The following is a 27388-nucleotide window of genomic DNA, read 5'->3' as shown; positions in this document are numbered from 1 at the left end:
CACAATGTGAATAGGATAAAATACTTTCAACATTAATGATTATTAAAATGCACAAGGATCAGAATTTTAAACTTGCCTGGAATAATTTTTCCCCAATCATAATGCTTGGATTTGACAAAAAAAAAATCAGTGTTTCACAAGGAGTGTTTCACAAAAACTGTTTTCGCAAACAGTGAAATGCTATATTAAAAGCATGATTGTTCATTTTTAAAGAATCCAATGTAAACTTTCCAGAGCTGTTGGATGTGGTAAATTTTAAGTTACAGAAAGGCTAGTCTGTTGCACTGAACACAACAAAGGTTTTGTAGCAACTTGAAGATAAACAAATTGACAGTAGCACAATACACAAAAGGTTATGTCCCAAATCTGTTAATCTTTAAGTAGATAGTTGTTTTTACTTTAAATTAAATATGTACAAAATCATTAATTGTGTGACTCGGGACTGCTTCAAGATTATGGCCTTCAAGAAATGATCACAAATATCTGAGAGGCAGGATGTACAGAAAAGAATGACCAAAATAGGTCTTTTGGATGTCCAATATCTGTAAGTATTCGACAACAAAAAAAGCACAAAGCTCATTCAACAGACATGCAAAATTTACCTTACACTGCCTTATTCAAATAGTGCTGTTGTGCAGCTTCATTCATTTCAGTGGAGCCTATGCAAGGGATCTTTCTCAGGACTTTTGATTTTACCTGTTTGCAGGTTGGTATAGGGTTGCCAGGTCCCTCCTGGCAACTGGTGGGAGATGTTGGGAGACAAGTACAGGGGGCAGCAGTCTGCGTCAGTGTGTAATGATGTCACTTCCGGCGCGATGCAGAAGCGCTTGCATCGCACTGGGGGGATGCTCTAGCACTTGCCCCAAAACTCTATAGTTTCCATAGAGTTTTGGGGAGAGTGATACAGTGACCTCCTGATGCAACGTCGGCACTTCTGCATCACGCAAGAAGTGACATCATCACGCTATGATGCAGATCACTGCCCACCCTTTTGGCCTGCCTGCTTTGGCCGGCCAAACAGCTGAGCGTTAGCGGGCAGCAACTGAAATAACTGTGAGATTGCCCACCATTAGTAGGCACCTGGTAACCCTACGTCGGTACCTTTAGAAGGCTTTGCTCAGATGAGTGGAGCTTTTGCAATGGAACATAGCAGGAGAGGTAGTCCTGCATGTATAAAGGTCCAATGCCTTTAAGAGCTTTGTAGGACAGCAAATGATTGGTAACCAATGGAGTGTCTACAGAAAAGGAGTGATCTGCAGATTCCATGTGGCACCCAATAGTAGCTGAGCCATGGCATTCTGTATCAACTCCTCACTCAGTGGAAGGGAATTATAGGATCTAACCTATTATTATTGTACCACTGACTCATGAAAAAAAATCTAATAGAATAATTGGAGCATGCGTACATATTTCTATCGAACATATATATACCAGTGATATACACAACATTATTCTAAGGGATTTCTACATTTATGAACAAATTTGGGTCATATGCTACAGGTTGGTTGTATTTCCTCAAAAAAGCAGTAACTGCATTAAAAGTGCTTTCGCTAGTGCAAGCTAACTAGTTTCCTATCCAAACAAGCCAAGTCAGACAATTTGGATTAATAATTTATTTTTACATTTTATTTTTTTAATTTGTGCAAAAGGGGATTCTGGTCCTGTTGGTGGGTTTCCACTTCTCCTGACAGTCCCCTTGGCATCCATCTGATTTTCTAAATTGATGTACTACTAAATTACAGGGCAGCCCATTCCTGAGCTTTTGGCGGCCGGGGTGGCGTGGCCGAAGCGCCACCCTGGCGCCTCCTAAGCCATTCCCTGGCCACTGAAAAGCTTTAAAAAGCCTTTAAAAGGCTTTTTATTTTTTAAATGGGGCTTTTCGCCCCATTGAGAACAGTGATGCTCTGCCTGCAAAAAAAAAAAAAAAGCAGTCACAGCAACGCCATTCTCCCCGCCGGCAAGCTGGGCCGAAAGGGGACAGGAAGCTGCCCATCAGTAGCTCCACCCCCGGCACACCCCAGGAACGCCCCCTGGGATGCCAGCGCCGGGCTTTGTGCCGGTGGGAGGCCAGCAGAAGGCTCAGCCGGCATCCCTGGGCGGTGCTGCCGTGGCAGTGCCGGGAGACCAGCGTCCGGACCTCCTTGCCAGTGTTGGGATCACTCACCGCAGCGTAAGTAGCACAGGCACTGGCATGGAGGGCCCCAATGCCAGCGCAGCCCCTTTTTGGTCTCCTGGGGGCTTTCATCCTTGGTGTTCAGGAATGGCCTGTTAGTAAGGAGCTGCTCCTCAACTGCTGCATTAAATATGCTGTGTCTGCAGGTAGCGTCACTATTTAAAATAGTACCTGACCTATCTGGTTTTTGTGTTGCATAACCGATTACAGACCTGTGAGACTGAAATTCTCAAATCTTTAATTTCAGAGCCATCCCAGTAGGTTGCATTCAGACTAATAATTCTGTGGGCACGAGGATTTCCTCCCACGTAGTGTACTTTTCCTGCCATGCCTCCTGTGGCAGCCCGTAAGCCCCCTCCCCCATCCTACTCTTGTGAGAGAGGGAACCACTGGAAACAGGATTTTGTGCAGTGTTTCAAGCTGCCGTGGGAGAGCAGAGGTGGGAAAATTATGCTCCGTGCACAGAAATACTTGTACCCATGGAAACATCTAGTATGGATCAAAGAATGACATCATTTGAACTAATCCAGATACCATGGTTCAAAGATTATATTGGCTATCATTAATGGTGATGGAACATTACTACATGGTACGGTAATGTCATAGCCATGGTTTTCTTCTAGAGAATGAGGACAAGTGACATAAATTGGATATTCTGAAGAGGAAAACTAGACTTACCTTGAGAGGCATCTTTGCATGTTCATTTAATAGTGGAATATCAAACACTAATCTTCTCAACAAATGTTGCATCATTGAAGGCCGAAGTTGACTACAAGTAGAAGGAAAAGTCTGAATATATGTTTATGTGCAACATTAGAAACAGGTTTACATGAAACCACTGTTGGACATTATTCTAGTCCAACAAGTGCAGGATGACAGAAATTGTAAAAAATTATACCCTGCTTACCCAGGATTATAAAACAGAAAACCTTTGGAAATAGTAGATATATGGAAATGACATGTTAATATTCCTGCAAACTGCCTAAATAATAGTAGAACTTGGTATGTAACAAATGCTGTTTCTGTACTTGATTTGTCAGAATGAAACTTTCTTTATACTTCCACCAAGGAAACTTTATACTTTTGCACAGGAAATATCCAATATTTTCCCATCAAAATAAATCAAATTTCTAGCTCTCACAGCTGCAGTTAAAATTTCTGTACTGTATTTCATGCTTGAAGGATGACAAGTATATATACTCTGTTTTGCATGTGTACTTGGATATACACAAACACGTAATTCATTGTATAAAACTATTATATTATTTATTGCTGACTACACTGTTGACTTTGTGGTTGTCTGCCAGGATATAACTTTAAAGAAAACTTAAAAATGTATTCATGAAGCCTATTCCTATGCTTGTTTACACAGAAATGAGTTCAAGGGGGCCTATTCCCAAAAGGTTATCATTGGTTATCATGCTTTGCTTTTTATTATTTGCAAACTGGCTTAATTTTCTGTTATGATTACGTATGACAGCAGGGAAGTAAAAAGATAATGTTTATTACTATCTCCATCAGTCCCATCTTTGTTATACGTAACTGAATTACTACTGGACAATTTTGCTCCAGCAACTCATTTTGCTATCAAAGGCAAGGTTACCTTCTTACCCACAAATGGAGAGGAGGCACTCTTCAATAGAGTCCCGCTGAGCTTTGGTAAGAGAGCAGCCCTTGGAGAGTCGGTATACAGTATGTAACAAGGAATCTATAAGGGAAGCATGGTGTTCGGTGCCAGCAAAAAGAGGAGCACATCTAGTCAGCAAAGGCAAAACAGCTGTACAGAGGTACCGATTGAGGGCCAAAGCCATATCTGTGGCACTCAGAGAAACCTAAAAGATAAATGGTAAAGCACAGAAATTTTAATGCATAGAAATGTTTACATAGTAACATTGTTATATTCCTTAGCAATTGTTTTAAAAGACGATACATGAATATTAACCATCTCTTTTCCAATTAAAATAAAAACCATCATTCACTGCCTGTATAGCATGGGGTACCTCTCATATCCTGGGAGAATCCTCTTTAGGGCCCACTCATTGCCCAAAGACTCAGAAGGAGTGAAGAATGGGGTTAAACCTATACCCCTTTCTCCTCTTTATCACCAGGTTTGCTTTAAGAGCAGGGTACATTCTCCCACCAGCATCTTATCAGTATATACCCTTGTAATCCCAGTTCATTTCCCTTTCCATTTTTCTTCCTCAGGAGAAGACCTTTCCTCCCAAGCAGGCCAACATTAGTTTCCCTGGCTTTCTCTGGGTATGTTTTTGGTTCTGGTGTAACTTCTTGCTCTCCTTTTCCTCGCTCAGTTGCTGGAAACTGCTTATTGTTATTATTCCATACGGTTTTCAAGGCAAGAGACATACAGAGACAGTTTGCCATTGCCTGACTGCGTAGAGACCCTGGACTTCTGTAGTGGCCTCCCATCCAAATACCAGGGCCATCCCTGCTAATTTTCCCAGACTATCCAAATCAGGGCTCAAGAAGCCTAGACTGCTTTCTATGGGATTTGAATGGGATTCCAATTACAAAATTTGTATGTGGAAATATTTGGAATATTCTGAATGTGGCAAAATTCAATAAAGTCCAAATACTTCTACAGCCAAGTTGCACATCAATATTGTCTTCTGATAATCAGGAATACATATTATTATGATTATTTATCTAGCACTTTATGATATAGAAAAATAGTAATAAAAAAGCATGTATCTGCAAATGTACAACTTTTCATTTGAACATCAATTTGACTTATGCTTGTGTTACAATTACAGACTCCTAAGAATATAAGAAAAGCCCTGCTGGATCAGATCAAGGCCGATCAAGACCAGCAGTCTGTTCACACAGTGGCCAACCGGGTGCCTCTAGGAAGCCCACAAACAAGACGACTGGAGCAGCATCCTGCTTGTGTTCCACAGCACCTAATATAATAGACTCTGACTGAAAAGCCTTTTTCTGACCATGGAATACTTCCTCCAATGGAGCAGGGCTCTTCACTAAGTGGAAGGCAGTCATAGGATTCAGCCCACTAGGAGCATCAAGCTGTAGTGTTCAATGTTTCATTTATCCTCCCAGTAAACCTATGTGATATTTCCTTTTTGGTTCAAATTACTAAAGTCTTTGGAATCTGAACTCAAGTTTCACGTCCTTCAAAAACTATACAAGAGGAATGATTATATTACCACAGAACATCTATATATCTAATTACTACATGTGCCCCCAGCCTGCAGATACTTAAACAGATGTTTCTTCAAACTTGGAGTACTCTCCAAGTTTGCAGAAAAATCTGAAAACTAAAAAAACAATGAAGGTTTATGTTCCCCCCAATTTAAAAATCAGTGCTGTCTGTGGGGGTGGTGGCTCTGGGCAAGCGGAGGGGGAGGCATACCTCACCCACTCACCCAGAGCACCTTTAGGCAGGTGAGGCCATACCCACACAGAGCCCTGCTTTTGCTGGCTCGCCCAAAGCCGGTCCAGGTGGGCGAGTGGACAGGCAAGGCCTCCCCCCACTCTTGCAGGCTCACCTGAAGCCACTTCAGGTGGGCGAGGGAGGTCCTGGACTGGGTGGCAGATGCCTGGAACAGCTCTGAGCTCTGGGGGGGGGCTGGGGGGGAATGGGATTGGCCACTGTGTGAACAGACTGCTGGACTTGATGGGCCTTGGTCTGATCCAGCATGGCTTTTCTTATGTTCACTTGTTAATTCCGTATACTTGAAGAATGCGGTCAAAGTGTACTCATAGTGTGGGGTTTAAAGAACAAAACTTGCAAATTACAAATGACATCACCGTATCTAATGAAGCAGCTGCACGAAGATCTGGCAGAAAGCCAACTTCTAGAAGATGTAGAAGAAAATCCTGATCTTCAATTCCATAGACCCTATCAAGGAACAGCACCATGGCTGCCTTGTGGTCTGGGCAAAACCCCTCTGACATATCAGGTTCCGCCACAGTACCATCTGAAAGAAATCAAGCAATGAAACAGGTAACTTCATATACACAAATACATCATAATGCTTAATTCTGCCATGAGGATTGGGTATATTACCATCTTTTAGATTATTTTCATTTATAATGGCAACCCATTTTTCAATCTGAATAAATATAACTTGGCAACCAAAATCCAGATCAATCACTACAGCAATATCAAGTACAATATCAAGAACTCCAAGATTGACAGACAATCTGACTGATGCCTCCTTGCCATTAAAAAGACTGAGAAAACTCTGGTAGGTGTGGGAGCTCCATGTGAATATTAGAGCTTTTACACCTACACAAAATCCTACCCTGGGAAAGTAGAAAACATGGTTCATAATTACAACACATAATAAATGACATGTAAATTTAAAAGTTGACCATCCAGTACTTCTAGGCATTTTAAAATATGTAAGAGGAACTGATGAGAAAAGCTGAAAATGGCTAAAATAATAAATTGTACTGTAATAACACAGAGATCTAATACAAACTACAAACTGATGTGATCAATAAACAGTGAAAAGATGAATGCTTATAATCTTTTTTAAAAAAGAATCAAAATCATGCTACTTTTTCAAGTTTTGACATCAGATTTTATTATGTTTGATCCAGCCTGCTCAGCTCATGCATAGAGGGGCATGCATTCCTTGTTTGTACAAGGCCTCCTTGTGGAACAATGGATGCAGTAAGCAACTGGCTAAAATGGGCAACACAAAGGCCACCTAAAACCTGAGTCCACACATAGGCAACTGGGCCCAGGTTGACCAGTATGTAGCAATCTAACCAGGTCGTTCCTGGTGTCCAGGACAAACTCTCATAAAAACAATAAAGGCCACAAACCCTCATACCTTGGAATGCTACCTCCTTCCATTAACTGTGCAAAGTCTGGACCAGCCACTCACTTACACCTTGTATATTGTACATATAAGTCCATACTTATTGTTTATAGCATTTGTTGTAAAGGTAACTTTTATGGCAGAAAAATGTCAAGTAATAAATAACTTTGATATGCTTAACAGTATATGCTACAAACCTACAGTAACTGTCAGATAACATATTGTGTAGGGGGTTTTGCTTTTGCTTTTATCAGTTTACTGTATATTTTTAAAAGCTTATCATAATTATATGCTTCTGCTTTACCACAACCAGTAGTTTCAATTGTCATCCTGTCTTAAATAAAATCAATGTGACTTTCTGTCACTATTTTATATCTAAATTATGTTCTGCTAACTCACATCTCAAGATTTATTTATTTTTATGATTCATACAATACATATTTAAAATTCCACATGTGTCACTAAGGTAAACACAGCATTCAATAATCTTTTATTTTTTATCAGAACTCAGGAGGATAAAAATTGTGCTCAAATTTTCTTACCTTTTGCTATAGTTGGCATGTGGAAAGGAATGCTAATTACACCCACCAAATCTTCCAAGGGAATCAAAGACCGCAGAATAGATCTGATTCTAATAGCTTCGCCTTTACCAGCATGGATTAGCTAATAAAGGAATAACGTAAGCACATGTCCATAAGACTGGAACCTGTATCCTGTTTTTATTCCAAGTACATATATTAACATGTTATAAAGCATTTTACTTATCAACATTATAACATAAATGACAATAATTTCACAATGAAAGGCTAAAATAACGGGGACTGGTAGAAGAAACATCAACAAACTTCATCAAGCATGGCTTTGTGGTGTCCATAGGCTTATATGTTTTTTTCCTACATGGCTTGAAGTTTATGAAAACTAATGGGGAAATTGCAGTGCTAAGGAGAGCTGCAAGCGCAAATTCTCTAGTACAAACTACCTGAATTACACGTGAGTAGCTCCTAACCAGGTATCCTCAGTGTTTCCTGATGCAGTTCATCCTGAGCAAAGACATCTACTGAGCAGCTTTGTTCCTGCATAGTGGCTGCTTTTGCCCAGGCCAAAAACCAGAGAAAAGGCAGCAGTGGAATCATGACATATTAAACTGATTAATTTGTATAAAGTACAGAATTACTTGCTGTTTGTGCCCTCCTTTGTGTCTGAGCAGTCAGAGGCAACCTTTAACTAGACTGCTAGCTGATTGGCTAGATTGCTTTTCCTTTAAGCAAAAAGCTGAGTTCTGGCCAGATGCATTGGGTTCAGGGGAAGATATCAAAGGCCCACAGAGACACTAAACAGTAAGTCTTACCTTAAAAGCTTAAACTAAACGTTTTATTATGTTTACTATGTGCTTTTTAAAACTGGGGGTGGTGGAAGATGAGTGGCAGGGGGGTAGCTGCAGGAAAGCCATATAATTGTGTGAGAAAGCAGCTCATTCAACAAATGGTTGCCACTTGCATTAACCAAATCAACCAGCGTTTGAACATAATTAGTTACAACTAAACTTCAGCCTAGGAAGTCTAAATCCATATTTGATTCGGCCAAGGATATATCAAGTAGTTTATTTTCTGTGAGATACCCTTGTTGAGAAACAACGGTATTAGAGGTTGCCTGGGCTGTTCATAGGCCATAGATATTCCTTCAGCAAAAGTAATAAACTTACATGGATGTATTTAGACTGTTCTGATTATTCCTTTTTATGCCAAGAAAGGTGATGATTGATTGATTGATTGATTGATTGATTGAATAAACTTACATGCATTTCTGGAGCACAGCGTCCTAATAGATCAATTAAAGCAGCATAAAAAGTCATGATGGCATTCCCCATGTGAACGGTGTCATCTTCTTCTTCCACTTCACTTCTAACATTTTTTCCCCCAAGAGAAATAAAACACGCAAAGAATATAAGATATTTTAGTCAAACCGAGGTTCAATCTCTGGCATATTCAATTAAAACCTTAAGGTACCTGATCTGACAAAAACATCAAGCATACTTCTAGAGGCTATTTACAGTACTGACCCAGTTGTCTGACTTAATAATAAAAATAGCTCTTTATGTGCTTCCATTCTTTAGCAAATTTATTCTGGGACTTTTAACATTTCAACATAGGGAAATGTGGCTTGATCATCTAAAATGAATTTCTTTTTATTTATGGCACAATCCATTACTATGTTGGGGGGGGGGGGCTGAGCTGTACTGAGGTAGATAGTAATTCCTTCATCCATGCGATAGATTGTGCCGGTTGGTTCACAATTGAAATAATTGTTCACCGACATAAATAGTTAGCAAACCATCAACACAGCTTTGAAAAAGAGAATCTCCCTCTCTCACACACTTAACTGTAGCTCTATATGAAATTTAGGAAGCATAAAAAACAATGTCATGCCCCCCATACAGTCAACCGTATCATGTAAAGTTTGTTTTAAAAGCACTATATTCTATTGTCAACATATGACAAAGAGAGGGGGTTACCGCACTTTGTATTCCCAGCGATGTATTAAGAGTTTGAAAATGTCGTAAAAAACATTGCTTTAAAAGGGTTTTTGGATACCACGGCTTATAAATGGTTGGAAGACGTCTTCACAACTAAAGGGGCCAAACAAAGTGCGAACAGTATTTTTTATAACGTTTTCAAACTCTTAATAAATCGCTGGGAATACAAGTGCGGTAACCCCCAGAGAATGAATTAAACTAATGATGGACAGCACAATCCGGGGGGGGGGGGGCTTGTTGCGCCAGGGATGGCTCAGCTACGGTGCAGCTGAGCCGCCTCATGAGCAGCTTGCTGCACTACGGCCAGCAAGCCAAAAATGAATGCTCTCCCAACACTATATACAGTTCCACAGGCTGCACCCCCATTTTTGCCAGTGTAAGTTCGTGCTGGTAAAAGTAGACATTCCCAGGGCGAAAGGGCTCAGGGAGGTGACTGATGTCAGCCCCTCCTCGGGAATGTCCCTTTGGCACCAGGACAAGCCTCTGAGGATAAGCTTTGGCCAAATTTTGAATACAGTAAATACATCCAGCACTTCACAGAACAGATCTCTTCCATTCTACCTACAATGTTCTATTGGATCCATTACTTGGTGAAGGTCCGTCTCTTGTAGGATCTTCTGATATGTGTATGGCTTCCTCCATGGCAGCAAGAAGGCCATTGCCACCTTCCCCTCTCAGTGCTGGTCCAAAACATTCCGGACGTCGAATAAGTAGCCTGACCACCACATTAGCATTCTCTTCAACACTCTCTCCTACAACCATACAGAACAACCAATTATTGAACAAAGTTCATGTATGGGAAATATTATAGAAAATATATATATATATTGAAGGGAGACCAACAGTGCTAGATGAACAAGCATAAGCGCCATGATGCTCATTGTCATGCCAGCTGGAGCAGAGATTCTAGTTAATAATAATATAAAAATTTATTGTGGTCTTTGACCAGTATAACAAAAGTTCCAGATTTAAAACAATGATTCAGTACAACAGAAGAATAAAAGTCTACAGCTTTACAATGGCTTTACTATCATTCCCCGAGTCTTACATATCCCGAGGGAGAGATTCTAGTTGTTTTACAACTCAGCTTCTATGAAAACTGAAGAGGAGACAGATCCAGGTCTGAGACAATCACCTTTATGCCAACAGCAATCCTCCTATATTTTGTTCACCACCTAGTTTAAGGACTTGTTGCATCAAATTTACTGGATTATTAGAGGACTATATAAGGATTCCTATTTCTCTTTCTTTAATCTCTAAGATCTAGTAGTGGACGGAAAAAGTTTAGGGATAAAGAAATTTGGAAAAGAAAGGCAGGAGCATTAAGCTAGAGCAGTTAACACTTGAGAGAGAAGTTACAAGCAAAATTAAGATTGGGTGCTTAATAAGAATTAAGTTCCTTAATCCTTTGGGCCTTGACACCCAAATTGTTTGCTTCAATTAGATATTTAAATATTTTCATTTTATACACACACACACACACACACACACAAATGGTCGGGAACAGTAGTAGGGCTAGGACACTCCTATCCAAGTGGCAGCAAAGCAAGAACTGAGGAATGGAGGCACCGCTTTCTCAGAGCATGTGACGGTTTTAGTGGGGGCCTTCACATTCACTCTGGAGGGAGGGGGTGCCCCATGGGGTTCTGAGAGCTAGAAACTTCTATCCACAGTGTGCCTGCACATGTGCAGTACCAATGTGGGACTGCACAGAAGATTGAAGGTGAATATTATATTCCGAGTAATCCCATTCATAGAAGTCAGCAGTTTTGAATACACTGCTTATTTAGATATGGCTTACTGTCTATTACTTGGATCCATTCCAAAGAAGCAACTTTTGCTCCTCAACAATGGCAACAATCCTCAAAACTCTGTTGGATTTATATACATATAAATCAAGAAAAAAATTGCAAAGAAAAAAAAAGTAGGTAATGAAGAAAGGCATGACAAGAAAACAACAGACCAGACAATACACACTCCAGCAAAAGATCAGAAAATTTAAAACACAAACAAAGAAGTGCATCATTTCAAGTTTTAATCCTCAAAGTATTGAAATAAGAGTGACTTGGTTAGGCACAACAAAACTACAGACAGTTAAGCTCTTTTAGTACCATTGCAAAACACAGCAAAACGAAGAAAATCCAAATATCGTTCTCCTTCTACTGGATTCCATCCAATATCTGGGTAGCCCTTAGAAATCAGCATAGGGCAGCTTTGTAAACCACATCCAGCCAAGTAGCGAACTACCTAAGAACAAGGCAAAATGAAAGAAGAGGGTATTTACTGCAAAAAAGGCTCAAATCAGTTTTATAGTAGGAAGTTCTCATCTACTCCCTCTCATTAGCCTGGCTTCTGCTACCCTTTATCTTGTAGTAAAGTTGTGAGGAAACATATTCCATTACTATTTTTACCCTTGTTAATATTTGGGTATCTAATATAAATAGGGTTGCCAGGCCTGGACTGGCAAACAGCGGGAGACTGGGGGGGGGGAGCAGGAATGGCTGGGTGGCTCTCAGTGATGGCATGATATCACTTCTGGGTTAAAACATCTTCTGAACATGTAGATCCATGCCAGAGTAACTTTGTAGCTACACTAATGTAATGCAGTCCACATGGGTCTTCCCTTGAAGACAACTCAGATACTCCAGTTGGTACAGAATGCCGCATCTAGATTACTATCAGGATATTCTACCTATTCTACAATCACTCCACTGGCTACTCATTAGTTTTCGGGTTCATTTCAAGGTACTGATTATTAGCTATAATACCTTTCATGGCCTAGGACTTACTCATCTGCAGGGCTGTAACACATGAAATGTTCCATTGTGGCAGCTTCACTCATCTAAACAAAATCTTCTGAAGATGTCACGGTGCAAACGGTTATTTGCTGCCCATACCTGAGCATTCTCTGTGCCTCCCATGGGGTAGAATGGCCTGCCTGACATGGTCAGGAAAACTCCCACACCTCTATCATTTTGTCGAACGTGTAAAATGGTAATGGTTTGGGAGGGCCTTTTTTATGAAGAGAAATGTTAATGTTTGTGGAGAGTTTAGGCAATTTTCAGTGACTGCTTATTATACTGTTTTATTGCATTGTTTTCTAGTTTTGTTATTCAGCTTAATTTCACAAAAGTGCAGAAAGGGTGAGTAAAAGCTCAAGACAGCGGCAAGAAAAAGAAAACAAAGCGATACTTGGTCATCCCTGGGCCAACACTCAGCATTATTATTTATGTACAGTATTGCCTTTATTGTATTGTTCTCTAAATTTCTGGTCTTGTTTTACTGTTTTGTTTGTTGTATCTATTATACTGCCATTTTTGGGGCATTCTCTAATTTTGTACCGTATATACTCGTGTATAAGCCGAGTTTTTCAGCCCCCCAAAAAGGCTGAAAAATCCCAACTCGGCTTATACACGGGTCAATACGGTAATTGGGCGGTTTCTCCTTCGGAGCCGCCTGAATCGCGCTCCCGCCGGCCAGCTGATTCCCACCCACCCACCACCAGCGCGCTCCCCCCGGACAGCTGATTCCCCCCCACCCCCCCAGCGGGCTCCCCCCACCCCCCCAGAGCGCTCCAGCGCTCCAGGTGATTCCCCACCCCCCCAGTGCGCTCCAGCTGATTCCCCCCCCACCCCCCCAGCACGCTCCAGCTGATTCCCCACCCCACCTCCCCAGCGCGCTCCAGCTGATTCCCCCCCACCCCCCAGCGCGCTCCAGCTGGTTCCCCCCACCCCCCCAGCACGCTTCCCCCCACACCCCCAGGGTGCTCCCCCCGGCCAGCTGATTCCCCCCAGCCCACCCCCACCGCACCGCGCCTTCTGCTGTGTGGTGGCAGCGGCAGTTTCTTCCCCCCCACCTCACCAGGGCTGGTCCTCCCGCTCTACAACTGATCCGCAGGCCTCCAGCGGGCCTTCTCTGGGTCTCTTCCTTCCGCTCTAAAATGGCGGCCGCCATTTTAGAGCGCCTCTCCCGGTGAGTAGGGGGTTCAGGGGCTCTTCCCCCACCCCCCCTTGGATGGCACTGGGGTCGGGGTGGGTTGGGAGGGCCCGGGAGGCCAGCGGGAGGGCGACCTGGGGCAGGGGCAAGACCATCCCTGCGCTCTAAAATGGCAGCCGCCATTTTAGAGCGCAGCATTACCAGTAAAGGGAATTTCTTATTGACCCTCGGCTTATACGCGGGTCAATAAGAAATTCCCTTTTCTGGCCTCAAATTTGGGGGGTCGGCTTATACTCGGGTCGGCTTATACCCGAGTATATACGGTAATCCAGATTTTATCTCTTGTCTGTATGCATTAAACTGTTTTGACTGCATTGTTTTTTAACTGTGTGATCCACCTTCATTCTCAGTGAGAAATCCAGAATCTAAATAAATAGGTTATTTGGATTGTTCACAGATCTGCTTTTCTAATCTTGGTAGGAACCAAGCTACAATCAAAATTCAGTTTGAAAATGTATACATACCTGTATACACTTCAAATAGTGTCATGAAAGATAGGTGCCCTCATCCAAGAAAGCACTCCACAGACAGAAATAAGTTTTGAGATATAGGTGAAGCTTAAAAAACGTAAAGGCCCCCTACTGCAAGCACCGGGTCATTCCTGACCCATGGGGCAATGTCACATCCCGACATGTACTAGGCAGACTTTGTTTATGGAGTGGTTTGCCAATGCCTTCCCCAGTCATCTTCCCTTTACCCCCAGCAAGCTGGGTACTCATTTTACCAACCTCGGAAGGATGAAAGGCTGAGTCAACCTTGAGCCGGCTACCTGAAACCAACTTCTGTTGGGATCGAACTCAGGTCATGAGCAGAGCTTGGACTGCAGTACTGCAGCTTACCACTCTGTGCCACGGGGCTCCTACATGAAGCTTACCAGGCTCATAAAAGAGAGTTGTGGGAGGGGACCGCATCATACAAGCACAGGTATAAGCCAGGCATAGCCAAACCATTGCTGTTAAAGGCTTCTGAGTGAAGTAATGATTCTGCCAATCAGCTGTTAAATTGCTGGGTGGTCATGTTAGTTACAAAGTGGCCCCTTCTTATCGGCTACTGTCTGGTGACATTATATACAATGCACTAATTACACATAAAAGATACAAGCTATTGTCACTGTGAGTTTGTATGTGAATATTCACAGACATATGTGTGATACTTGTGTGTAAACATGTAGGAAACTATCTAGATAATTACCTTTTCTAGATCAGGCTCCCTTAGAGCTAGAGCAAGTTCGTTATTATCCATTACAGATGCTGCTGCAACATCTAAAGGTGTTGATCCACGCATAGAAGGGGATGCTATTAAAAGAACATTTTTTTAAAAAAATTATAGTATACGGAAAATGGATAATACTAGGATGATTTTAGATAAGCACTACTATACCTCAGCAAAAACAATAAAACTATTCATGAGAATTACATGGTTATGCTATAGTTGGAATTCCTCATTTAATAACTATAAAGTCATTACTCTTATATTCAAAAGCACTATGACAGTGTTGTGTTATACAATTTAGTAACAACTTTATAATAAGCTTTATTATACATACACATCTGATATAACTTTGAGAATCTATATTTAGGAGACACTAACACGCAATATAAAAGCCTTTAATAAGCAGGTTGCAATGTGTAGTAACTATGGCAATGAATGCAGTGGGGTAGGAATAACATCCATTAACTACTATTTCTCTTTTCAACAGGTACCATTAAGAAATATGCTGGCTTTGAACCAAGCATCCCAACAATCTATTGACCACAAATCAGTCCCACCAACCTTAAAAAAAACTTATAATAGACACTTACCAAGTCCAACACTGCTGTTTTCCAAAAGATAGCTAAGATGATCAAACATAGCCTTTTGATTCTGTCTACTGATGCGGCAAAAATAACATAGAAAACGACAGCAATTTGCCACCATCTTAGGAAAGGTGATTTCCTAGACAAACAATATTATGTTAGTACACAAAAACTATGGATGTTAGTGATTCATGTACTTTTGCTGCATATTTTAAAGAAACTGTGGACCTTCTGATTGATTATTATGTATGTATTCCTAATGGCGAAACTTAATGAGATGAATGCTGGGAGAGCCACAAAACTGTCTGCTCAGCATTTTTAAAGATAATTCGCAACCACACACTAAATCCAATTGATACTAGGGCAACAACACAGGACAAGAAGGGGCCAGGGGTGAAAAGTAACTTCAAATCAGCCAGAAAGCCTTGCCTTCAGCCAAGAGCCTCTAGAAGGGCTCCCATAACTCAGCTCCATGGAGCAGGCTCTGGGACACCCACCAACACCTCTCCTTTACTCAAGCTAGGAAGCACCTGGATCTAGTAGAGCCACATCAGCAGGTGTGTTAGTAAGGTTGCCAGGTCCCTCTTCACCACCAGCAGGAGGTTTTTCGGGAGGAGCCGGAGAAGGGTTTGGTAAGGGGAGGGATTTCAATGCCATAGAGTCCAATTGGCTAGAGATCAGTTGTAATAGCAGGAGATCTCCAGCTAGTACCTGGAGGTTGACAACCCTATGTGCAAGAGTGCAGGAAGGATTGGCTTCGCAGGATTCATACCTTTTGCTGCACATGACCCAGGTCTAAACCCTCCTTACCAGTCCACTAAAGGACCTGAGAATCATTGTAGTCTAATGAACATTTAAAAGAGGGGGAGAACAGCAGCTAGGCAACCTTTAATTATGTCTTGATCCAGCTGCACTAGAGAGCCTTCTCTTCCTAAGTACCAGCTTGCAATAAAGAGATGGGGGGAAGAGAGGGAACATACAGGCACACTCTCCATTATGCCTGGACCTTTCCTGACCATGTTTTAAATATTATAATTGCATATCTACATCACTGAAGATCATTCTAGCAGCCAGTCTTTGTCTGAAAAGCAAAGGACAATGCAATAAACTAAAGGGGGAAGAGGAAACGAAACTCAAAGAACACTGGCTTGAAGCTGTATGTTTTATGAATTCTGTTCCTCCTGCCCATCCCTTAATGTGAGAGATCACTCTCTCTAGCAGTTTAAAAGACTGCACAGGGGGGAACTGGAGGACATGCCACCATGTTGTGCAACCTCCAAGGTCAATTTTCTATCCCCTTTTCACCAAAATTCCTAACCCAAAATAATTCACAGCTTGTGCCCTGTGTCCTTCTCTCTGCTGTTAACATAAAGGGAGCGCACAGGTGCCACCTGCAGTGACTGCCAAGTTTTCTCCCCCTGAGGGACATGCAGTTGTGTTCGTTTTTAATCCTGAATATCTTGGAGGCTCCCACTCCTTCCCAGTCATTTCCTCTGTTTCCTTGCCTGGTCATCTGCATACAAGATATTCCTTTACAAACAGAAAAAGTGATATATTGGATCCTACTAATATGTTCCTCATCTAAAAAACTAATTAAAAGTAATATTTTTAGGCTCAACAGTGGAAAGCTAATAGTAGAAATAGTGGAAGCCTAGGTAGGTAATGCTTAGAGATTGTGTTATTTAAATAAATAAAGGCCCAAACCCCCGAATTCCAGTGACCTTGACTGAAACCTGGAAAATCCCAGTATTTGGATCCTTAATTGACTCAAACTGATGCTTGGATTAGAGATTATTAAATTCTTAAATGTTCCATCCTGCTAAAAATATGATCCCTCTCTTCTCCACAGGATTTGTTTAGAAGATGCTCTTTCGAAATCCTCAGACTTCAAGAAGAACCTTTAGAGTGAAAAAGGAAAGGGGGGAGTACCTCCCTCATTTCACTTTCTCTTGCTGCCCACATCCAGTACCCTCCATGACTCCTCAACCCTAAAAGATGGGAGTAAAGGGCTGTAAATACCATTAAATAAGGGAATCTGAAACTGCTACTTGCTGTCCAGCAATGTGATAGCAGTCCTTTTATATCCCCCTTTTCCAGGTTTTCTGTGGCTAACCAAATTTGCCTTCCTATTATTGGAAGTTCTGTGCAAACTAATATACTATGAGAGGAGGAGAAGGAGAAGGAGGAGAAGGAGGAGAGGCTTTTATATGCCAGTTTTCTCTACCTTTTCAGGAGAATCAAACCGGCTTACAATCACCTTCCCTTCCTTTCCCAACAGACACCTTGTGAGGTAGGTGGGGCTGAGAGAGTTCTGAGAGAACTGTGACTAGCCCAAGGTCACCCAACTGGCTTCATGTGGAAGAGCGGGAAATCAAACTAAGTTCTCAAGGTTAGAGACCACCGCTCCTAACCACTACACCACACTGACTTAAGGCTTTGTGCAGCTAAGAACATGAAATGGAATGCAAGCTTGCTTAGCTTGGACTCACTCAAGAGGCTAAATAAATGGAAACAATATCCAATATCCAGAACTATTCCTCATGATTTCTTTTGATATTTTTTTACAGAAGAAGTGATTCAGATCCAACACACTGGTTGCAAAACTATAATACAAAGTCTGTCAGAATCCCCAGGCATCAGAACTCAAATCTGCCATGCATACTGGATTTCAAGATCATCCCTACTTTGGACCTCAGTGGGTGTTAAGCAGCGTAATGAAGTGCAGGCAATAAACTATCTTTTGCTAGTACATTACCTTTGACTCGCCCCCTCCAAGTACATTCACCATAACTTCCATAACAGTCTCATGCATCCCCAGTGCCCTCATAAGATTAGGGTGTTGGTAAAAAACTTTATTGTTCATGATGTCCCTGTGCAGCAAAAGGAAAACAGTGAGCCTGTAACAACATTTCAATTACTTTACAGTTACAAAGATACTTCCCTTCAGTTTCATGCCAATGAGCATAGTATTTTTTACAAAACAGAATTTTTTAAGAAGTCATGCAATGTAAAAAAATGCATAGGCCACAATTCCAAGTGTAGAGAGATAAAAATTTCATTAAGAGGATTGCATCCATAAGAAACTGCATCAAAAGGACCATAGCTTAGGAGTCAAACATATATTTTGCATGCAGAAGGTTTTAGATTTCAACTATCTCCAGTTAATGCTCTCAGGCTCCAGGTACTGGCAAGGATATTTCCTCACTAGACAGCCACTACCATTTAGAGTAGACAGCACTGAACTAATGGACCAATTATATGATTATGGATACAATAGTTTCTTGCGTTCAGATCTCACACTAGTTTAAAAAAAAGTTTTCCATAATATGTTTATTCTAGTTCAATTACAGTAAATCTTTATTGGGAAATTGCATTAGATGGCACAGGAATTAATTCCTTTCAAAAGCATAACTAGAATAATGAGGTTTAGCATTCTGTCAATTAGTTGTTGCTAATTGCTGTTAAAATGATTATGTATGTTAATATATATCTTCAAATAATATTTGAAATAGAGAGATACAAATACAAAGCCAATACAAGTATTTTATCTAGTCTAGTTTCTAAACGGTTTTTTAATTGTTTTCAGCAATCATGATGGAGTGGAGGTTCAGATGCTACCAAAAATACAGAAGATTCAGAAATACAGCGCTAAAAAGACACATGCATACAAAATTTAATAATAAGAGAAAAATATAGATTGAAGCAACAGTGAGAGAAGATCCTCAAGGCTCTGATAATCTTAGGCTGGTCATTGATTTGATTGCTGACTATAAGAAAACAAAGCTCAAGAGCATTATTCTGAACACTGACTTCATTCAATGGACTCTATATATTATTGAATTCCACAACTGTCTATACATGGCAAGCATTGATGGGTGGAATCCAAAGAACTCCTTCGTACTGCAGAAATCTGCATCCCCCCACAAAAAAAAGCTTCCTCTAAGGATCAGGGAACAATTCAAGGGACATGCAGTGGGAATGGGGAATCAGAAGAAATTGCCACCTCCTTCTAAACATGTAATGTAGGTCCAACCCTTAGAAAGCCGATAATGGGGAAGCTCCGCCTGCTGTACTGATGACATACAGGTAAATTGTTTTATAAAAGGAGAGTTGAAGGCCCCAAGCCTACCTAGAAATCTCTTTCTTTGATCTCAGAACCCTTCACAATAGAAGTGAGGTGAGGTTAGAGAGGGCAAAACATTCCACAAATACCCAAATACACATATCCATCTATGTGTAGATATTGTCTACCTGTGCCCTGAGGAACCCTCACTACCGTATTCTCCAGTTACATTGGCAGCCATGTGAGTTCCTCAAGTCAGCTGAATACAAGGGTTAATGACTTCAAATGAAACCAGAATCTAGGACTAGGCTATCATGATCGGCCACAAAGCAAACTTCCCAATTCCCACAACTTCCATATCTATAGTGCTCATTTTTGGAATTCTGGCTACGCACAGCCCAGGTCCACAAAAAGGAGAGTTGAAGGCCCAAAGCCTACCTAGAAATCTTTCTTTGATCTGACTTTCTTTGATCTGACTTGTGTTTCTACAGTAAACAGCATATATTTAACAATAAATTAATGAAGGAACTGATTATTTACCCTAATCCACGAATCATACGTTTCTCTTCTTCCTTGCCCATTCTGACGCTGAGAAGAGAACGGATCTGGCCAAGAGATGCCAGCAAGTTGATGGTATCTTCCACAGATACACCATTTATAGTATATGTTTTTGGCAAAGCTCGAACCAGACCACCAACTCCATCATACTGGCGGTGCAGCAGAACAAACATGCCCCTCACCAACTCTGGATCCTCTATTACTGATTCTTGGGCCCAGCGTACCATTGTCTCTGAAATGAGTTGCTGGAGAGTCGCTAAATAAAGGAAATGTCAAGACAAACAGACATCAAGACTGTTTCATGATTAGCAACAATTAAGTGCAGTATGCTATACTAGCCAGAATTAGAATTTAGAAGAATTATTTTACAGGATTTTATTACTAGAGCATGCCACTAAGGGTACTGTCAAGGCAGAAAAACAAAGCTCATGGAAACAGATGTTACGCCTGACTTTTCAGAATATCAGTGTCATATTCACCTGTTAAACAATCCTAAATGAATTGTTAAATTCTCATGGATTTTAATCTTTAGAAACATTTCCTCTAATTAACCACACAGATTAGCCAGAAGGCAATTCCTTTAACTAGTTAGAAATTCGCAGCAGGAAAAGAGGAAGACCCAACATGAGATGCATTGACTCTCTAAGGAAGCCATGGCCCTCAGTTTGCAAGACCTGAGCAAGGCTGTTAATGACAGGACATTTTGGAGGTCATTAATTCATAGGGTCACCATGGGTAGGAAGTGATTCAATGGCGCTTAACACAGAGAAACTGTTGTCATTGGCAGTTTTCATGAAATTATTTGTATTTGTGCAGAGCAAATTTATTTTAAAAGAATATGTGAATACATAAATGGAAGCTGTGACAGATATTATGATGCTATAATGAAATTAACAACTGTGGTTAGACTGAGACAGAAGCAGTAAAATCATTGTGATTTTAGTACTGATATTCATTTTATATTACTTACATGGTTTCTTAGCATCATCATCAAGTGGCTTTTCGGCTTGTTTCTTTTTCAGATGTGTGACCCTTTCAACAAGATATAGGAGGCGACCTTTAATAGTTAAGTCACTGTTTCCATCCAAAGTTCCATCTTCATCTAGTTGAATTCCTACGGACAAAAATTCAAATATACAGATGAGTATGAACAAAGAGGCCAAAAGGATATTCTTACCATTCTAAAAATATGAACAGATTTCTTGCTGTAAATGAAGCCGTGACTTAATTTTAAGTGTAGTACTATTAAAAGAGAAAACTGGGAGTTTAGATTTTTACTATTTATTACATTATTGCCTTTCTGCCTATGCACTCATAGCTCTTCACCTTTAAAAATAGTTTAAGTACAAATGCAATGTATTATCTGGAACAAACAGTCCCTTTGCATAACAATCATACAACTGTGTAGTGCACCATCTCTAACAGAACAGCTGGGGTTATTTTATTTGTTTTAGTACATTAGAAATAAGAATATAGAAAGAGAAGATTTACCACAATGAGCCATCAGGTCTTCATGAAAATCCAAGAGCTGATCCCTAATTTCTTCAGGACAAGGACAGTCATTTTTATCATCCTTAAAATTCAGCAGCATATTAATCTTCAAAAGAAACAAAACAATAATGACTATTTTAAGGGACGTTTATGGCGTGAGGTATAAAGCAGAAGAAAACCTTTCATTACAAGGTTACTGGACTCATATTAATATTCCAAATTTCCTATTTCATGGTTATTATATCACCAAATGGCATCAGTAATGAGAGAACAAATAATAAAAGAAGGTGGACAATTAAAAAAGAAGACAACTTTTGAACAACTAATCATTGGAGATTCAAGACATTTATTAGAAAAAAATTATAAACTGTTATTGCAGTATGATACTGAAACAGCAAGTTAAAGACTGGATGATGAAAAAGAGTTGGTTTTTATATGCCGACTTTCTCTACCACTTAAGGAAGAATCAAACTTGCTTACAATTCCCTTCCCTTCCCCTCCCCACAATAGACAGACACCCTGTGGGGTGGGTGGGGCTGAGAGAGTGTGATTTGCCCAAGGTCACACAGCTGGCTTCATGTGGAGGAGTGGGGAATCAAACCCGGTTCTCCAGATCAGACTCCAAACCACTGCTCTCAACCACTACACCAAGCTGGCTCTCACGCTGGCTGAATGGGATGTTATTTACCAGGTGCTATTATTTACCTCAATGCCTAAAAAAGTTTTACCTGCCCATTTCCATACATTTATTCTCTTTTCAGTGGTCAGGATATTTTTCTCTAGGCCTGTTGTCAAGATTATGTAAGTACCTCCATCTTCCGTATCCTTATGGTCTATCTCAAACCTTTTTTCACCTCTATTTGGTTGCCAACAGGTCTGGAGAAAAATGTCTTGTCCCATTAATAGAAGCTTAATGTGTGGGAAAGGGCAGCTGAAGATTTTCATGGCATGGTGATGAATAACATCACTTGGTAAATAACACCCCATTAAACCTTTATTAAAGGGACAGGACATTTTTTTCTCCAGGCAGTTGGCAACTTCAGTTCCTCCTCCCATTGCCCCCTGTCTCAACGCACAAATCTGTTCGCCAGAATTGCTGGGCTGTTTCTAACACGAGACATTTTGAGTCGGAGTGGAGTTGAACCTTGCAATGGAAGATTCTTGCTCACCCCAGAAATTTGCTGGCTGGATTTCTTACAGTGAGCACAAAAACCAACAATTATCACAAAATGGTTGAATATGCTGTCACCTCCTTCACACCAGTTTGAAGAGCAGCAGCATTGTATTTATTTATCAGATTCCTATCTTGCTTTCTACCAGGGCTAGGGTTGCCAACCTCCAGGTACTAGCTGGAGATCTTTTGCTATTGCAACGGATCTCCAGCAGATAGATATCAGTTCACCTGGAGAAAATGGCTGCTTTGGCAATTGGACTCTACGGCATTGAAGTCCCTACCCTCCCCAAATTCCTCAGGCTCCGCCCCAAAAACGTCCTGCCGGTGGCAAAGAGGGACCTGGCAACCCTAAGCAGGGCCAAGGACCACTTACAGCAATTTCATCAGTATCTGTCTCTGTCTCCAGATGGTTCACAATCTAACTTAGCACCAGTTACTAGAAAATAGTCTTGTGAGAAAAGTTGGTCGAATGTAGTCCTCAGTCCTTATTTTTAAAATTTGAAAGTAGTAAGGCAGACAGACATGAGATGGTTTCCAACTCCCTTTGCATTTTCTAGAGCAGTGCAAACAGGGGCTCGAGGAAAAGTTCGGATTGGGAAAACTGAGGAAGGGTTAACACCTCTTCTTCTAGGGCTGCTTCCCTGACCCAAATGCATCTGCCACAGCTGCTTTGACTGCTTATACAGTGTGGTAGCCAATCAAAGATTGATATTTATCGTTTTTGAGTTATACCTGTTCCTGTGGTGGAGACCGAAACTCTTTTGTCTTCTTGGCTGTCAATGCTGCAGACATATTTAATGCTTGCATAACTTCATTGTATCGGAAACGCTGATTCTCTTGAAGTTTTGCTACAAAGTCATCTGAAAATGCTACAATGGCTTCTATTCGGTGGCGTATCTGGCAGTCACAAAGGTATTGGAGTAAATGACACATCTGTAAAAATGAAAGAACAAAAAGCCTTCTAAAATTCAATGGCATTTAAAAAAATGGATATGTATAACTAGGCGTACTTTCTTTCCAAATAAATCCCATTGTTCCTTTCAACATTATTAATGCAATTAGTGTTATTGTTTTCCCAGATCTGAGGTACTGGTGCTATTTTATATGGGGGTTTTACTTCTCCTTTCTCCTAATGATAAGACTTATTTCCTCCCCTTTTTAACATAACAAAAACTCCCACTCCCACTGGTGCAATTTCTAGGGCCTTGTTTCAGGATTTCATTACATCATGTTTTGAATGATGAAGTATCCCAGCAGCCAACATTCCTTTCACAGTTTACATATTTAATTTCTGTACTGAACTACACAGTTTATATGGTCTTTGTTGCTCATTGGCATGTTTCTCCTCTTCATAATTTCACCAGTTTTTCTATGTTTTGGCATTTAATCTGTTAATCTGTTTTAGTGAATTGTTTTACAATTTAAAATGTTGTTTTTAATTGTTTTAATGTTTGATGTTCACCTCCTTGGGAACCCTGATTGAGTGCAAAGGGAGCATTAAAAAGTTTTAAATAAATAATTTTTACTTGTTCTCGTGTTCACACCTTTTCAGATTCTGGCCTCTCTTTAATTAGTGTCTTGGATCTGACATTATACTTCGCTGTCTTTATTCTCTTGCTGCTGCCCCTCAAAAATAATAAATTAACTATTTTCCTTCCTTCCTTCATGCACAATGCATAGCAGAATAGTTACCTTTTTTTTTTCAGAAGCCTTCAACCAAACTCTAATATGCCATGGAATTTGAATACATGTGCATGAGCAAACGGATTTGTTTCCGCTTCATAAACTAGGGTTTAAAACCACGGTTTAATCCTGGTTAAGTAACCCAGTTTGGGGGAAAGAACAAAAATTCCAGTTTGTCTAGGCACCTGCATTCAGACATCACAGCAAGCTGGAGTTTGATTGAAGGCTTCTGAAACCAGGAGGCCTCACTTGTACAAGAAGAGGAGGCACCAGAAAGGAAAGAGGGAGCACAAAAGTACAGCAAAAAGACAGACATTCTTTCTGCATATCATGAGAATACATCTGTTTGTGACATCTGAGTTTAGCTTGTTTTAGATGGAAATTTTCTTCTCTGTTTATCTTGCTATTCCCTGTGCCCTGAATTTTCTTACCTGAATAGCCACAAATATTTTCTCTTTGTTCTGTAAAAACCATCTCACTTTTTTTTGCTATCCAAATATTTCCCTGTTTTAATTTTGTTGAAAGAAAAGCATTTTCCATTTATCCATAGCTGTAATCATACATTTGAATCCACTCTCCCTGTCCTACATTCTACCCAAATTAAACAAATAGATGCAACTAGATTGGGGCAACAGATTGTAGGCCCAATTTCCTCAGCAACAGTGAATTTCTTCTTTTGCCCAATACCCACTCCATGCAAAGATTTCTGTACCTTTTCAAAGAGCAGTCAATAATCAATAAAAGAGAGGCACTTATCACAAGAGGTACAAGTAGAGTTTCCAGATTCCCACTGGCCGCAGGAGACCTCCTGCCCCCTGCTTTCATTGCCTGCTGCCATTCAGCTGGGCAGAGGGAGAAGATTCCCAGGCAAAATGGGAGGGTGCCACTAGTGTCCCCAGAGCAATGATGTTGCTTCCAGCACGACCCAAAACTGACATCATCATACCAGGTGATGCTGAAGTATTTGCCAAAACTCTATGGTTAAACCATAGAGTTTGAGGTGAATGCTACAGCATCACCACTGGCTTGGTGACAGCACTTCTGGAACATGTCAGAAGTGATGTCACTGCACTGAGAATGCTGATTGCCCTCCCAACTTTAAGTCCCCAACTCCCTCATCTCCTGCTGGTTACTTAGGTCATGTCTAGTAATCCTTTACAAGTATTCATGAAAACCAACCCTCCTTTCAATTTAACATTAATTATAGTCAACAGTGTGTAACAGTAATTGATTGCAGCGGTATAACCCTGTTAGTCGTTTCTAGAAATCCTTTCGGTACCTTAAAGTCTAACCCAGACTATCTTTCTTGCTGGACCCAGCCTGAAAATGAATTTATGTGTTAACTCAATACTATTGAAAATGGGGACATCTTTCCCACTATAGACAGTAATTATGGATTTTTAAGTATTAAATCAATATATCAAGAAACAGTATTAATATCACGATGGGTAGCCGTGTTAGTCTGTCACTAGCAGTAGAAAAGAGTAGGAGTCCAGTAGCACCTTAAAGACTAACAAAAGCTCATACTCTGCCAGAAATTTTGTTAGTCTTTAAGGTGCTATTGGACTCCAACTCTTTGCTAGTATTAATGTCAGTAACTGCTGATGTATAGGGGTCACACTATACATCATCCATACATATGTCACAGAAATGTGAATGTTCCCCTTCACATTTTATAACCTTTTGCTTCAACTGTTTACAAACTTTTTTTTTCTGTACCTGAGAATAACAAATCATAACACTGATGAAATGAATTCTATTCCATGGAAGCACATGCTACAATAAATGTTTAGACTTTAAGATGTCACAGGACTCTTCAATATAGAATGACATTACTTATTTGTATCCCACATTCTCCAGGGACATATGACACAAAATAAATTAATAGAAAAAGTCTTAAAGACTTCTGTATGAACACTGGGTTTCCCTACCTTGTTTTCTGAATTTAGTTCCAACACTCTGAGTTCATTTCTAACCCAAATTATGGATTAGAAGTAACCCAAAACTGGGATTAACTATGATTAACACCGGTCCAAATATAATACCCAACAATAGTTAAGGACATCTGCACAAACCCATTGAAATTTATATAACTATTCGAAATACAAGTCTTACCTATAATAATGAAGAAAATAGGAACAAAACTCATTATCTATTGTCTATTGTCTCATTATTACCTGCAATTTCACAGGCTCAGGAAGTTTCATTTGAAGAAGTCCTTCCTTTGGGACCTTCTCTCTGATTTCTTCCTCTACTCCTTCCAAATGTAGTCCTTGTGTAACAAGTCCCTTCTCTGGTATTTTTATCTCATCCTCATGGCCCGTGTCTTCCTTAAAAACACTAGGTTCTATTAGTTGCAAGATATGTTTCAGATCTCCATTATGGAACACTCCCATGATAAGTAGAGTATAAAAAAGCTTGATCAAAGGAACAAATAAAAATTCTGTAGTTCCACCTACAGGATCTCTGACATGGAGGCTGCCTTCCTGAACGGCCTCTGTCAGCATCTCTATGGTTTTAGCCTTCAAAATTTCCAGAGGAAATTCAGGACTGTATTGGTAGCATTCATTATTAATCCTCACAAAACTGGGAGAGGAAAATTGAATCCTGGGCCGCAGGGAGGTGCTGAGTCCAATTCCAGGGAGACCATGCTTTTTATTTTCATCTGGAAACAGAGTAATACTTTTTGTCTCATCTGTCATTGGAACAATAAATTCATTGTTCATCATAAGCCTTGCAGTGGCATAGGTATTAAGGTGAATGTCAATGAGAAGGTCATAATAGCCTGCACGCAACAAGCCTGGCATATATTTGTTCTCAATTGCATACAGAAGTTGAGACTCATCAACATGACTGCACATTGCATGTGCAACTCGATTATTCCCAAGAGCACAAACAGCTGAATACAATCGGAGAGTGTGGTAGTGAAATTTTAACAATTCTTCTTGTTCCGTCAACTCTAAAATATCTATCGACCTATAGAAAAAAAAGAGAGACTAGATTAGTTAAAATAGCTATTGTGCCTAGGAACATGATGATGATTATTACCATCATTATTATTAAATTGCTTTGAAATACTTGATTCACATGTTCAACTTAGTTAAGACATCATGCAA

At 40.4% G+C, this 27388-nt stretch overlaps 1 protein-coding gene across 1 annotated transcript in view; it reads right to left on the bottom strand.

The window, feature by feature from the left end:
• Positions 1-27388, bottom strand: part of RYR2 (ryanodine receptor 2) — a 308323-nt gene that overhangs the window by 130804 nt on the left and 150131 nt on the right. Inside the window, exons 38-52 of the mRNA XM_056853337.1 lie at positions 26450-27248; positions 23322-23522; positions 21416-21521; positions 20895-21038; positions 19907-20180; positions 18059-18173; positions 15310-15442; positions 14699-14802; positions 11623-11758; positions 10077-10263; positions 8774-8879; positions 7521-7641; positions 5957-6126; positions 3785-4005; positions 2852-2942 (exon numbers count right to left, since the gene is read on the bottom strand). Coding sequence (XP_056709315.1) covers positions 2852-2942; positions 3785-4005; positions 5957-6126; positions 7521-7641; positions 8774-8879; positions 10077-10263; positions 11623-11758; positions 14699-14802; positions 15310-15442; positions 18059-18173; positions 19907-20180; positions 20895-21038; positions 21416-21521; positions 23322-23522; positions 26450-27248 — 2908 coding nt within the window. The remainder of the gene's footprint in view (positions 1-2851; positions 2943-3784; positions 4006-5956; positions 6127-7520; positions 7642-8773; positions 8880-10076; positions 10264-11622; positions 11759-14698; positions 14803-15309; positions 15443-18058; positions 18174-19906; positions 20181-20894; positions 21039-21415; positions 21522-23321; positions 23523-26449; positions 27249-27388) is intronic.

This window comes from Euleptes europaea, chromosome 7 (genome assembly GCF_029931775.1).
Source record: "Euleptes europaea isolate rEulEur1 chromosome 7, rEulEur1.hap1, whole genome shotgun sequence".
Lineage (NCBI taxonomy): Eukaryota > Metazoa > Chordata > Lepidosauria > Squamata > Sphaerodactylidae > Euleptes > Euleptes europaea.
The sequence above is the reverse complement of the archived record's forward strand: the minus strand, read 5'-3'. Positions and strand labels throughout refer to the sequence as shown.